At 36.9% G+C, this 15863-nt stretch overlaps 1 protein-coding gene and 1 pseudogene across 1 annotated transcript in view; both read right to left on the bottom strand.

The window, feature by feature from the left end:
- The window catches only part of ITFG1 (integrin alpha FG-GAP repeat containing 1), a 287705-nt gene that overhangs the window by 67147 nt on the left and 204695 nt on the right, over nucleotides 1–15863 (bottom strand). Inside the window, exon 13 of the mRNA XM_007992185.3 lies at nucleotides 1535–1578. Coding sequence (XP_007990376.2) covers nucleotides 1535–1578 — 44 coding nt within the window. The remainder of the gene's footprint in view (nucleotides 1–1534; nucleotides 1579–15863) is intronic.
- LOC103232277 (large ribosomal subunit protein eL6 pseudogene) lies at nucleotides 3313–4187 on the bottom strand (annotated as a pseudogene).

The following is a 15863-nucleotide window of genomic DNA, read 5'->3' on the forward strand; positions in this document are numbered from 1 at the left end:
TTGCGCCACTGCACTCCAGCCTGGGGGACAGAGCGAGACTCCGTCTCACAAAAAAAAAAAAAAAAAAAAAGAAGTGTCACCTACCTTGGCTATACAGCGCTTACTATCAAACTTTCATCTAGAACTTGTAAGTAAAATCAGTGGTTTCAACTATAACTTTTTAAAGTTCTTTGCATGACCATGCAATAATCAAAGAGCCACAGAATGGAAATATGGTTAGTTAGAGGGAGAAATGTAGGTCTGAATGTTTCACAAAGTAGGTAGATAATATCTGAATGACCAAGTTAATCTTTAGGCTGATGAATCCCATCCATAGTTTTACAGTGATATAAAAGTATATGGGTTGGACCAAACATTCACATGCACATGGCAGTGACTGTGGTGATGCCTCATCCAGATCTTCTCTTCAGGACCTACACACTTATTCCTTGAGCTGGCCTGTGTTGGTTGCTAATAGCTCACAGCAGGGTTCCTACCTGGAGATTGTTCTTAGCCAAAGGGAGCTGCCTCATATAAATGTTAACACTTTCCTGGAGGCCTGTCTGGATGTGATGTGTGATTGATGCAAGAGTTCAAAGGCTGGGCCCCTCTGGCTCAGTTCGGGCCACATTTGAAGGATCATCTTAGCTCCAGAGCTCCCCATGCATCTTCTCCTTCTGCCACTGCTGCTTTCTTCACTACTTCAGAGGTGTTGCCCCCAATTTGAATCTAGATTATACCCCTGTGTCAGGGTCTGTTTCCACTTCTTAAATATGGGAAGTTTCCCAACTATACATAAAATATTGTCAATGTAATGTTTAATGACACTGTAAGAATATGAGACAATAATGAGAACATCTAGTTTGTATTGCACTTCCACTATTTAATAGCTCCATGACTTTGGATAATTTAACTTCTCTGTGTCTCAGTTTCCTTATCTTTAAACACTGGCTAATTTCTTTTGAAACAAGGATTACTACAAAGACCCCAAACAGTTCCCTGTACACACACACAAACACATGCATACTTTCAAATACAATATTCTTATTTCAGTTTACATGAATTGGTTCTGACAAAAACTAATTATTTTCACATTTGTTATTTCACTGAAACATTCTATTAGACAGCAAGTCAATATTAAGACTACACACAAAAAAGTCACTAATTGCCTACTATATGCTTGGCTCTGTGACCTATACCAGGTACACAAGATGACATGGTTCTTGACCTCAGGGGGTTACAGTCCTGTGTGGACAGGCATCTAATCTAAACAAGGGTAATGAAATATTATAAATGCCAAAATGTCTTAAAACAATTGGAGGGGTAGTCACTCCTCTAAGGATATCAGAAAAGACTTCATAAAGACGACCCTTCAGGTAAGACTGTTTTTAGGAAAGGTACTTTACTTTCAGCACAGTTTTCTTGAGTAATGAAGGATTCTTTACTGCCAAATAATAATGATATTTGATTATAATCTATAACAACTATTTTGTGTGAGTCTACTCATACAGAGAATTTTCATAGACACATTTATAACAGAGTTAAGTTTACTTACTGTTATCTTACGAGGACAGTCATTAGAACACAGACCACTAAGAACTGTGGAAAAATAAACAACAGGCAATTATTACTATTATAAGTTTATATTTAAAGTGAGCTCTAATTTTCTCCCTAAGATCCATTAATATACTCTATTGATTCATAATCACAAGCAGAAACCAATTCTATTTCTTTAGATCTGAGCAAATTAAAGTTCTGTTGTTCACTTTATACCAATATTTCAAAAACCTAAACTGTCAAGATGCTACTATTTGTGAACTATATAGGTAAGATGAATTATGATTATATCATACCATACCTAAAATAGAACCTTAGATTCTGACAGAGGGGTGCTAAATGAGAACCAACTAAAATGTATACTAAGAAAAACAAATAGAGCATTCAGCACTTTATATCTCAAACTAGACTTTTCCCATTATGTAATTCTGGGTCAAAGATTTTGGGTACCCTTGATAACTAATATAGAGAGCATAATTATAAAATAATTGATGAGTCTACAACAAATAAACAAAAATAACTTTGTGATACATTTATTCTATAATCAGCAAAAATAGGTTAAAATATCTGAACAATCTCTATCTAAATAATATGAGTTCTGAAATAAAACCATATTTGTACCACTTTTGGTGAAGTGATAGCTTTGATAAGAAAGCAGACATTATATGCTATTATTTAAAAATGCTATATGTTATAAGATAAAGAGCTGATAGTTCTTGGTAAGCACAAATTATTTTCATAATTATGAATATTTGTCTGTATATTACACATATCCAGAAGAAAATGGTTGGTTGATTGTTTATATTACATGACTATGGAATGACAATCATTCTAATACAAATGTTTGTCTTAGGCAGGGTGCGATGATTTGAATGTTGGTATCCCCCCAAATTCATATCTTGGAACCTAATACCCAATGTGACAATGTTAAGAGGTGGGGCTTTTGTGAAGAGATTAAGTCACAATGGTTACATCCTCATGAATGGGATTAATGCCTTGACAAAAGAGGCTCCAGTAATTTCTCTTGACCCCTTCTGCCATGTGAGGACATGGCAACAAGGTGCCATTTCTGAAGTAGAGGTGAGACCTTACCAGACACTGAATTTGCCAGTGCCTTGACCTTGGACTTCCCAACCTCAAGTACTGTGAGCAATAAATTTCTGTTGTTTATAAATTACCCTAAGGTTTTTTTTCTTTTTTTCTTTTTGAGACAGAGTCTCGCTCTGTCACCAGGCTGGAGTGCAGTGGCATGATCTTGGCTCACTGCAACCTCTGCCTCCTGGGTTCAAGCGATTCTCCTGTCTCAGCCTCCCTAGTAGCTGGGACTATAGGCGCATGCCACCACGCCCAGTTAATTTTTGTATTTTTAGTAGAGACGTGGTTTCACCATGTTGGCCAGGATGGTCTCAATCTCTTGACCTTGTGATCTACCTGCCTCAGCCTCCCAAAGTGCTGGGATTACAGGTGTGAGCCACCGGGCCCGGCCAGGTTTTTTTTTTTAATGTTAATAGCAGCCTAAATGGACTAAGACACAGAGGATGTAAGGTAAAAGGCACCAAGAAATGAGCATGACATATTTCATCACAAAAGAGAATACCTGTTCATTTACTATAGAATATTTGCATTAAATTCAACTTGAGGAAACAGTGAAATAAATATTTTACACTAGCAAGCAGTTTTCAATGTTTAAATTTCCTTCCCCAGCACAGTGCCTGGTTCTCACTCTTTTTTTTTTTTTTGTACTTAGCTATTTAATGAGGTTCTTAAGACATTTAGAACACCAATTTGTGTGAGGATAAATTCCATTCGTCAGGGCAAACACAGATCGCAGGCAGCCCTGGAGCTGAGGAACAGCTTTGATTTTTGGTAGAATTTGTGAGTCCACAGCTTTCTGATCAATCTTGTGCTGTTCTGTAATCTCGTATTTCTCTTTTTGTGTGTCGAAGATCTCACCTTCCTGGTGTCTGGGCTTCCACAGCTTCTTCTTTTTGAAGTAAGCATCAGTAAGATGTTTTGGGATTTTGACATTGCTGATATCGATTTTGGTTGAGGTGGCAATGACAAATTTCTGGTGTGTTCTTCGTAGAGGAACTCGATTGAGGACCAGAGGTCCAGTCACAAGTAACAAGCCACTAGCCAGCTGCTTCAGGAAAACCACCCTCTTGCCCCTATGGCGTCCAGTGAGGATGATCAGAACGGTCCCGGGGGTAATGCTGACTCGCAGTTTTCTCTCATGCTGACTGAAGGGTTTTTTGCCGTGGCTCAACAGCTTTCAAGGCACATCTTCAGTAGGATAATATCTAGGCATTTTGCGAAGTTTAACCACCCGGGTACCGCCGTTCTTGTCACCACCAACTGGTTTTGTAAGAGCTGCAAGAACCTTCTCCTCCTTTTTCTTTTCAACCTTGGATTTAGCAGCTGAGTACTTCCTCTTGTACATGGCCTTTCTGGAATACATGGCAGATCGGGAATACCTGCCAATTCCTCTGACAAGGACAGGGTTGCGGCTGCAATGGGGCTTCCCCTTCTTGGGCTTCTTAGCCTTGAGGTTACCCTTTTTCACCTTGCCACCAGCATCAGCCTTCTTGGCTTCGGGTTTCTTTAGTATCTGGCTTCTCAACTTTTTCACCCGCCATCTTGCAAGATGGGAAAGAGAACTAAGGTCTCGGCTTCTGGTCTATAAGCAATCCGGTTCTCACTCTTTTATTATGAAAACCCTCACTTCTCACTCTCCTTTTATCTTCTTCCCTAAAGTTTAGGTAGATATTGGTAGCTCTTTTCCAATTGTTCCAAAATGATTTGCACAAGCCTTCATTTAAACCATTATCTTGCTGACCCACAGTTATTTACGCACACATATGTCTTTGCACACAGATGTTACCTCTGCATCATTTTATTCCTTATTTTCTCAGGGTCTCAGCCAACATATTTGCTCAATAAATACTTGTTAAAGGATGAAAAAAGATGGTTTATTCAGGCTAGGCACAGTGGCTCACGCCTGTAATCCCAGCACTTTGGGAGGCTGAGGTGGGTAGATCACTTGAGCTCAGGAGTTTGAGACCAGCCTGGACAACATGGAGAAACCCTGTCTCTACCAGAAAAAAAAAAAAAAAAAATTAGCCAGATGTGGTGACATGCATCTGTGGTCTCAGCTACTCAGGAGGCTGAGGCAGAAGGATCACTTGAGCCAGGAAGCAGAGGTTGCAGTGATCTGAAATCATGCTACTGCACTCCAGCCTGGGTGACAGAGGGAGATCCTGTCTAAAAAAAAAAAAAAAAAAAAAAAAAAAAAAAAAAAAAAAAAAAAAAAAAAAGGTAGATTATTCAGTAAATGGTGCTGGATAATTGGTTACCTGGAAAAAAATAAAGTTAGAGTTTACCTCCCTATATAAAACGCATATTTGACAAAGACAAAATAATAAAAGAACTCTTAAACTTGAAAAATAAAAAGAAAACCCAGTTGACAAATAGGAAAAGGATCTGAATAGGTATTTCTCCAAAGAAGATATACAGATGGCCAATAAGCTCATGAAAAAGATGCGCAACATCATTAGCTATCAGAAAAATATACAGCAGAACCATTATGAGATGCATGCCCATGTTCATGGCAGCATTAGTCACAATAGCCAACAGGCGGAAGCAAGCCAAATGTCCACTGACAGATGAATGAATAAAATATGGTAAATACATACAATGGAATATTATTCAGCCTTAAAAAGGAAGGAAATCTTGTCATATATTACAATATGGATGAACCCTGAAGACATTATGTTAGGAGAAATAAGCAGTTATTGTATAATTTCCACTTACTGTATAATTTCATTTAATGAGTTATCTAAAGTAGTCAAACTCACAGAGACAAAGTAGAATGGTGCTTAGTCAGGGCTACGGGGAAGGGGAAAAACGGAGCTGTTTAATGGGTATAGAGTTTCAGTTTTGCAAGAAGAAAAAGGTCTGGAAATGTGTTTCACCACAATGCAAATATACATAACTCTACTGAACTATACCTTAAAAATGGTTAAGATGGCAAATTTTGTGTGACACGTTTTTAACCACAATTTAAAAAATGGTTAAGATGGTAAAAAAAAAAAACCCACAATGAGTTAACATTTTATACACACTAAGATGGTTGTAATAAAGAAGTCCAAGAATAACAAATATTGCTGAAGATGTGAAGAAACTGGAACTCTTATACATTTCTGATGGAAATGTGGAATGGTGCAGCTGCTTTGGAAAACAATGTGGCAATTCCTTAAAAGGCTGAACATAAAGTTCTCCTTTGACTCAGTAATTCATTTCCAGCCATAGTCCAAGAAAAACAAACAAGCAAAAATCCAAACAGAAACTTGTACATCAGTGTTCATAGCAGTATTATTTATAATAGCCAAAAGGTGGAAACCATCCAAATGTCCATCAAATGATCACTGGATAAACAAAATCTGGAATATATATGCAACAGAATATTATTTTGCAATTAAAAGGAATAAAGTACTGAATGCATATTACAATATGAATGAATCTTGAAAACATTATGCTAAGTGTAAGGGAGGAGACCATCCCTCATATTGTCTTATGCCCAATTTCTGCCTCCAAAGAAAGAAGAAGTAAAAACTAAAAGGCAGAAATGAAATCCACAGGTAGACAGCCTGGCGCCGCACCCTGGGCCTGGTAGTTAAAGATCGACCCCTGACCTAATCGGTTATGTTATCTATAGATTACAGACGTTGTATAGAAATGCACTGTGAAAATCCCTATCTTGTTTTGTTCCGATCTAATTACCGGTGCACGCAGCCCCCAGTCATGTAACCCCTGCTTGCTCCATCAATCACGACCCTCTCACGCACCCCCTTAAGAGTTGTGAGCCCTTAAAACCGACAGGAATTGCTCACTCAGGGAGCTTGGCTCTTGAGACAGGAGTCTTGCCGATGCCCCCAGTCGAATAAACCCCTTCCTTCTTTAACTCGGTGTCTGAGGAGTTTTGTCTGCCGCTCGTCCTGCTACAAGTGAAAGAAGCCAGTCACACAATATGACCCCGTTTATATGAAATGTCCAGCATAGGCAAATCAATGGATACATAAAGTAAATGAGTGGTTGCCTGGAGCTGGGGGATGATGGGAGCATGACAGACAATGGGTACAGGGTTTCTTTCTGTCGTGATGACTATATTCTCAAATGATTGCAATGATGGTTGCACAACTCTGAGAATATGCTAAAGCCATTAAATTTTATACTTCAAATGGGTCATGATATGGTATGTGAATTACATCTCAATAAAGCTGTTACAAAATAAGAAAGATACCATAAAATTTTAAAAGACTACTGACAAAGGGGGTGAACTTTTTGTGATGTAACAGTATAAAGAGATACTATTGCTAATATAAAAAGAATTTCTAGATATCAGAAGATAATCCAATAGAAAACAAAGGATTTCAAGAAGCAATATCTAGAAGAGAAAATGCAAATAATCAAAAAACACTGAGAAAGACACTCAACTGCACTAGTTAGGAAAAAACCAATATTATTCCCAAGAGATAGGTGAAAAAGAAAAGCATGATAAAATTGTCTGTAGGGAAAATAATAAATATATTCACAAAGGGTTCTTTAACATATACTGCAGTACATTTACAAATCCATTAGAAAATAAGAAAGGACAAGGACTATAGATAGAAATAAAGATACAAATGGCTCTTAAATATATGAAAAGATGCTGAACTTCATTATAAGAAAAACATGAAATAAAAATAGGACATATTTTTCACCTAACTGGCAAAGATAAAAAAGTTTAATAACCCCTTCGGTTGTTGAAGGTGTTAGGAAAAGAGCATTTTCATATATATGGTTAGGTGGAACTAGGAAATTATACAATTTCTGTGAAGGGATATCTGTTAAAAAATACAATATAACGTTCAAAACAAGGCAGAATTAATCTGTGGTATTGGAAATTATAGTAGCAATTACTTTAGGTGAACTGGGTTAGTAACTAATAAAGGGGCTGGAGGGCACATTTTGGATGTTGGTAGTATTTGTTTCTTGATCTGGGTGTAATTGTACGGGTATGTTTACTCTGTTAAAATTTATAGACCTGTGCACTTATGTATACTTTTCTGTATGTTATATTTCAATAAAATGTTTATTTAAAAATATATATGTTTTAACAATTCCATTTTTAATAATTTATTCTACAGGATATTCATTACAGTGGTATTCATAATAAGAGACTGAAAACCACATGATATATGTGAATAAGGAACTCATTAAATTATGTTGTAACCATACTGTATGATACTATTCAGTAAAGAAGTTTCAATTGCTTCTTTAACTACTGAATGTATTCTATATTGTACATATATATATATTTGTATATGCATACAATATCTTAGATACAAAGAGGTTGTCTCTGGGAAGAGAACTGTATCACTGGGAGATGAGTAAAAGGGAGACTTAGTTTTATCATACACCCATGAAATTTTTAATAGACCATCTGCATTACTTATTTTAAAAACAAATTCATTAGTGAAATAAAAATTTAGGACTCTCAGATGAGTATGTGGTAAATTGGATAGTGTTATATGCTGGTGAAAATATAAATCCCTACAACTTTCAGGGAAGATAATTTGTTATTATTGATTAACATTAAAAACACAGTCTCTTCAACTCATGTCTATGAAATCCGCTAAGAGATAAAGCAAAATAAATTGTGGAACATATATAACATTATGGAATAATACGGAGGTATCAGAAGAATGAGGGAGGCCTGTACGTGCTGACTTGTAAGGGGGCTTATACTTTATTAAGGTAAAAAACCCAAGACGCATGCAAATATGTTTCATAAAGTTCCATTTAAAAGTATGTGTTGGGCTGGGCATGGCGGCTCACTCCTGTAATCCCAGCACTATGGGAGGCCGAGGTGTGCGATTAGGAGTTCGAGACCAGCCTGGCCAACATGGTGAAACTCTGTTTCTACTAAAAATACAAAAATTAGCCGGGAGTGATGGCAGGCACCTGTAATCCTAGCTACTCGGGAGGCTGAGGCAGAAGAATCGCTTGAACCTGGGAGGTGGAGGTTGCAGTGAGCCGAGATCGCACCACTGGACTCAAGCCTGGGCGACAGAGGGAGACTCTGTCTCTAAATAAATAAATGTGTTCAATGAATCTCAGACATAGTGTTGAGCAAACGAAGCCAGGTGCCAAGAGCACATCCTGTATGATTTCATTTACATCATGTTCAAAAACGGCCTTATGCATACCCAGCCCCGTGCATCTCTTCCATCTGGACGTTTGCCTGTATCCTTTGTAATACCTTTTATAATAAGCAGGTAAATGTAAGTAAATTGTTTCCTTGAGTTCTGTGAGCTGCTCTAGCAAATCAAACCCAAGGAGGCGGTCATGGGAAGACTGATTCATAGCCAGTTAGTTAGAAGTACAGGTCCTGACCTAGGACTTGTGATTGGCATTTGCAATGTGGGGCAATCTTGTGGGGCTGAGCCCTCAACCTGTGGGATCTGACAGACTATCTCTTGGTAGACAGTGTCAGAATTGATTGGTTGATGTATGGAGGGGGAAGGCAGAATCCCTACATATTTTGGTGACCAGAGATGAAGTATTCTGTGTGGTAGTGATTGTGTGAGAGTAGACAGAACAAAGTTTGGTTTTGTCCTATCTCTTACATTATGCATAATTATGCATAATTGCATGGTATTCCATCGTGTGTGTATTTACCCCTCTTTATGTTATGGATTGAATGAGTACCCCCTCCCTCAAATTCATATGTTGAAGCCCTAACCCCCAATGTGGCTGTTCTTGGAGACACGGCCTCTAAGGAAGCAATTAAGGTTAAATGAGGTCACAGGGAGAGGATCAGTGTCTCCTAATAAGTGAGCTTGCTGTTTCTACCTCAATGCACACGAAGAGAACATGTGAGCACACGCTGAGATGGCAGCCACCTAGAAGCCAGGAGGCGAGGCTGCTCGGAGTGAATCTACCTTCCCAGCACTTTGATCTTTAACTTCCTAGCTTCTAAAACCGTGATAAATAAATTTCTGTTGTTGAAGACACTCAGCCTGTGGTATTTTGTTATGGAAGCCTGAGCAGACTAACACATACATACTTCTTTTAAAAAAATTTTTTAGGCTGGGTGTGGTGGCTCATGCCTGTAATCCCAGCACTTTGGGAGGTCGAGGTGGATGAATCACCTAAGGTCAGGAGTTCAAGACCAGCCTTGCCAATGTGGTGAAACCCTGTCTCTACTAAAAATACAAAAAAATTAGTAGGGCATGGTGGTGCGTGCCTGTAATCTCAGCTATGACGGTGGCTGACGCAGGAGAATCGCTTGAACCCAGGAGGTGGAGGTTGCAGTGAGCTGAGATCGTGCCATTGCATTCCAGCCTGGACAACAAAAGCAAAATTCCGTCTCAAAAAAAAAAATTATGTAGATGAAATCATACTACATATTATTGTGTAATTACCCCACATCTATTACTTCAACCACATAACTGCATGGTATTCCATTGTTTGTGTGTGTATTTACCCCTTCTTTTTATTAGGATCTTTAGGTTCGTCCCCTCCTCATACCCCAATTTTTTTCCTCCTAAAAACACCATTGGCAAGATCAGCTTTATGGACCTGGTACATTTATACATAGATCTTTGGCACATCTCTGACAATTTCCTTGGGATAAATGCATAAAACATAATTTCTGGGTTCAATCTTAAAGCTTTTGATGTACACAATGAAACTATTCTCCAGAAAAGACTATCAAACATCTAAAAAGACCATTTATTGATCTTCTGCTAAGTGCCAAGCTGTGAACACATGAATTTTCTTTTACAAATGCTCTTCCTTAATCTTCATATAAAGACCGTGAAATAATTCTAATTGTCCCTTGCCTCCCGCCTCCTCTTTTTTTTTTTTGAAGAGGAAACTGAAGAACTGAAGCGTTGGCCCATATTCATGGTCACAAGGTGAATGGAACTCTTTTGCAAGACTATGTGGCCACTGCTTTCAACAAGCAACAAGAAACTAACTCATTTAAAGAACACATTATCCTACTATGATAGAAGATGAGAAATGGATGAATCATTGGGTTATTTTCTGTATAAGATAAAATGTCTGTGTCTTGGTTAGCATAGAGTATTACATAATCTATGCTATCATATAATCACATTAGTATTAACCACATAATGCTAATTCAAAAATCATGTAATAGTTTCTTTCATTTTGTATATAATAAGCTAAAAACTCGGTTCTTGCACCTGTTTTTGTTTTTTCACAAGACCTCCTGTCAAATTTGAAGTTTCACATTACAACATTAGGATCACATGATAAGACTTAAATGTAACCTTAACTTTGCCACATCTTTTCTCCACTAAGAAATTTTATACAATAAAATCAAACTAGGTATTAAACATGAAAAAAATATGATACATATTTGCCATAGATATGTGTTATAAAAAGGGGTATCTACATAATACAAATAGAGTATGCATTTCCTTGTTTTTTGCAACCACAGATTCAAGGAGAAACAATACTAACCCTTGATTAATCATCATGCTGGTTCATAATATTGCTTAATTAGGAATTCTGAACTCTCAACGTAGTATTATAAAGGTTATTCTGTGTCCACTCAGAAATTATTTTACCTACAGAACGACTTGTCCTTTTCCCAGTGATATCTATATGACTATGCAGCAGGTGAGGCTGACTCAGACTGTGTGGCTTCTGGGCTCTACTAGCTACATATGTTTGATGTAAGGTAGGAAAATATGTCTTTAGCTATATTCAGTCATGATACTGCTTTTGTTAAGGAATGCTACAGAAGTAAGGATGAAATTTTACTTTTAGCTTTGGCTTTACCACTCAAATCCTCTGTGACCCACCCTTTAGTTTTCTTTTCTTTCTTTTTTGAGACAGAGTCTCACTCTGTTGTCCAGGCTGAAAGGCAGTGGCACCATCTTGGTGCACTGCAACCTCTGCCTCCTGGTTTCAAGTGATTTTTGTGCCTCAGCCTCCCAAGAGCTGGGATTACAGGCACCTGCCACCACACCTGGCTAATTTTTGTATTTTTAGTAGTCATGGAGTTTCACCATGTTGGCCAGGCTGGTATCGAACTTGGGGCCTCAAGTGATTGGCCTGCCCTGACCTCCCAAACTGCTGGGATTCCAGGTGTGACCCACCATGCCTGGCCTAGTTTTCTTATAAGAAAAAAAGAGGACACCTACTCTCATACTTATTATCTTCTTTGCCTCCTGAGTTAATGAAATTTGAAAATATCTGAAAAACATTAGGTTTCTTGAAATTTACAGACCATGTAAAGAAAATTTTTATTCTCATTTTTTCCCCTCTTATTGCTCAGCATATTAAAGGGACAGACTCATCAGGAATATGGTTTCAATCACAGTTTATTACAATTAGATATAAATTCTTCACAAAAGGCAGAACTGAATTAAATATTGCTGGAAAACACAACAGAGTATAAGTTTTATATGTATGTTAGTAGTTCATCCTCTGTTATTAATAATCTGCTACTAACAGAAACTAAGTCTTTAGGTCATGAGTGTTGATAAGCGTAAACGTCAAGGCAACTATCTGACACCAACGTTGGCTCAAAGTCATAAGCACCACTCCTTTCAAGCTTCCTATTCATTCAGCACAGAAAATCTCATCAAGTAGGGCCACGTCTTGCTGTATTAGCTAATGAAAGATGTGATCACGGACAAATCACTTCACCTCTCTCTCTTTTATGGTTTTACAAAAACATTTAAAGTAAGAGAGTTGGATGAAATAATTTATAAGGTTTATAAAAACCTCTAAACTGGAGTTTTTATAAACCTTATAAATTATTTCATAATTATTTGATTCCAAACTGGGTTCTACATTGTTATCTGGTAGTTTCAGGTACTTAATACCCTAGCTCAGAGGGAAGTAGCCTGGGTTTAAAGGGCTCTTTGTGTAAGTTTGCTCACATGTAACAAAATTATCTAGAGAACAGAGAGCCTTGAACAGTCTGGGTCTGAATGAATGAGGCTGGATCATGGAGGATGCATCCTCTCAATCTCAGAAATGCAGAGCAGAACCAGAAATGGAACTTGCTATTATGTAAGCTAATTTTCTACATTCTCTTTGTCCTTATAGCATATGTAACATTACATACATACTCACATATTTTCATCTAAATCTTATATATATGATATGATTATAGGAAGCAATCGTGTAAAGCAGAAGGCACATGATAAACAATAAACATTAGCTATTACTGTTTTGTTTTTAAAACAAACTATATAGTCTATCATTCTGTATTTCAGGATTTAGAGGCATCAGCTTTCATTGCTGCAGCTTCTTTTGGTGTGCCTGAAACTTCAGGAACCAGCAGAAGCAGGCGGAGAATGCTTAGTGCTCATGGTGGTTATATCTACTAAGTGGCAAAGAGCATAGCTTTTCTAAAATACTTTTCCAGACTTTCCAAATGTTTTACAATAGGCTCTCTTATTTTTGTAATCAGAAAACAAAACTAAATAATACTAAACCAAAACCTTACCAATAAAAAAAGAAATAATGTGTTAAAGTTCTCTTGCATAATCAAAAAAGTAAAAGGATAGACTGATGGTGTTTCTACAAATGTCACCCTGAAATTATAATTTAGAAACTCCATGTCAAGCTTATGAACAAGTAAAAATTATTTAAAGTAGTCTATTAAATGAGTGCAAATATATAATTTCCCCAGTGATATCAGAATAAAAATTTCATCATCTGTGCTTCAGTTAGGTTAACAAAAAAATAAATAAATAAATAAAAGCACTATTAAATGCTCCAAGGCTAAATTTACTGTGATTACAGCAAAAGCCCATTTTTTAAAAGTGGGACAGTTATATTACTGGTATAAAAATATGGGTTTATGGATGAAGTAAAATTTATTTTTTTAAGTATAGTAACTGGGAAGGTATGCTAAAATATATAAAGGGCCCATTATGGAAAAGGGAAATTTAACAGGACAGACAGACACCTGTATGCAATTCCAGCCTTCTACTATTTGTGTTCTTTGCCCCTGTGAGCTTTGTGAAGGCAAGAACTGTTTTTGTTTGATTTTTAAGTGTCTCTCTGTGTTGCTTAGTTCAAGTGTTACTGAATGTTTTTTAACTAGCTAATTTTGGCTAACTCTAGAAGTTTAAGAATTTTTAACCATTTCATAAGCTTTTGTAATTATATATTATTTGTAATCATATTACAGGCTGGGTGCAGTGGCTCATGCCTGTAATCCCACCACTTTGGGAGGCCAAAGTGGGCGGATCACTTGAAGTCAGGAGTTTGAGACCAGCCTAGCCAACATAGTAAAACCCCATTTCTACTAAAAATACAACAATTAGCTGAGCATGGTGGTGTATTCCCATAATCCCAGCTACTTGGGAGGCTGAGGCAGGAGAACTGTTTGGACCCAGGAGGCGGAGGTTGCAGTGAGCTGAGATCATGCCACTGCACTCTAGCCTGGGTGACAAAGCAAGACTGTGTCTCAAAAAACAAACAAAAAAAATTACAAAAATTGTACACAGGATTATTATAAATACCCTTTTAAATGAGCTGTTCCAAAAAGTAGTTTCTAATACTTCTAGGGGCTTTTAAAACCAATGGAATACTATGCAGCCATAAAAAACGATGAGTTTGTGTCCTTTGTAGGGACATGGATGCAGCTGGAAACCATCATTCTCAGCAAACTATCACAAGAACAGAAAACCAAACACCGCATGTTCTCACTCATAGGTGGGAACTGAACAATGAGATCACTTGCACTCGGGAAGGGGAACATCACACACCGGGGCCTATCATGGGGAGCGGGGAGGGGGGAGGGATTGCATTGGGAGTTATACCTGATGTAAATGATGAGTAGATGGGTGCTGACGAGTTGATGGGTGCAGCACACCAACATGGCACAAGTATACATATGTAACAAACCTGCACGTTATGCACATGTACCCTAGAACTTAAAGTATTAAAAAAAAAAAAAAGATTAAAAAAATATGAAAACAGCCTATTCACAATTAAATAAAAAGCAGTAATTAAAATACTTGATGAGCTATGTGAAATACTGGTTATTAGGAGATTTAACTTGTAGTTTAAAACATGGACAATAGGATGTGCAATTCACAAGTTTCTTTTAACAGGATAACGCTTAGGATTTTTATCATTTCATGTTAAACCATACTGTATATTATAGTCCATGTATTTTAAAATATATTTAAAGTATAAAAATTTGGCTTCTAGCATTGTGATTCAGTTTATATTAGCTATTTCACACAAATATCAAAACCAAAACCCAAATATGGCAATAACCGTGCATAAATACTGTAATGCTAAGCCAACGTGCAGGTTGGGAGAAGGATGAGTTAAATAGCCAAAGCTGTAAAGGTCAATACTGTATAATGGTTTTTGTTTAAAGTAAAACATTCCTGCCTGGATTCTGAGTGACTATTCATATTCCTTCTCTGAAAATGTCTTTAAGTTTGTTTCTTTAAGACACATGAACACAAAAACATTATCACCTCTCTAAAAATTACTCAAGCTTTGAGTACATGTGTAAAATCAAGTACCTGCCTCCAGACATTCTTGTCATTTAGACAACATTATTTTAGATATTCTGTGGAAGATTTTTTGGTCTGTTGTTGATTACCTTTCATTCAGTATTTTATTAAATTGTAAAATCATATGCTCTTTGTACAAAAAATACAGAAACATATAATGTGCTTTGAAGTAATTTTAATCTTGTTCTTTATGTGTACAAACATATTAAGTATCAAATATGGTAGTTATACAATTTATACCTATATAAATATATGTACATATATTTCATACACATATAAATTTGTTAAACTTTTTGCTAAAGTCAGGAGCAGTTTGACCTTTAAGAACAGACCGAATAAAAAAATGATAAGTATGTGACATGATGGATATGTTAATTTGCCTGATTTAATAATTTCATAAGGTATACATATACTAAAATATCACACTGCATCCCTTAAATTAAAAAAATGTTAAAAAAGGAATTAAAAACAGAAAACGTATTGGTTCCAGGTCAGTATGTTTGAAATAATTTCTAGTAGACAATTTCAGAAACAAATTATTTACCTTCCTTAATTCCCTAAATGTCACTGCAATGTTCAAAAATAATAAATGATAGATATCTTAAGACATTCTTAAAGGATACTGAATAGGTAAGATTGAGAAAGAGCTAATTAGTGTTGAGCAGGTCAGAGAGCTACTGGGGCAACAGGGGTGGACCCCCCCAGCAGCCCACTGGGAAACCTTTCAGCTCAGAGCTGCGGCAGCCGAGAGGGGAAGCA

This window comes from Chlorocebus sabaeus, chromosome 5 (assembly GCF_047675955.1).
Source record: "Chlorocebus sabaeus isolate Y175 chromosome 5, mChlSab1.0.hap1, whole genome shotgun sequence".
NCBI classification, from domain to species: domain Eukaryota; kingdom Metazoa; phylum Chordata; class Mammalia; order Primates; family Cercopithecidae; genus Chlorocebus; species Chlorocebus sabaeus.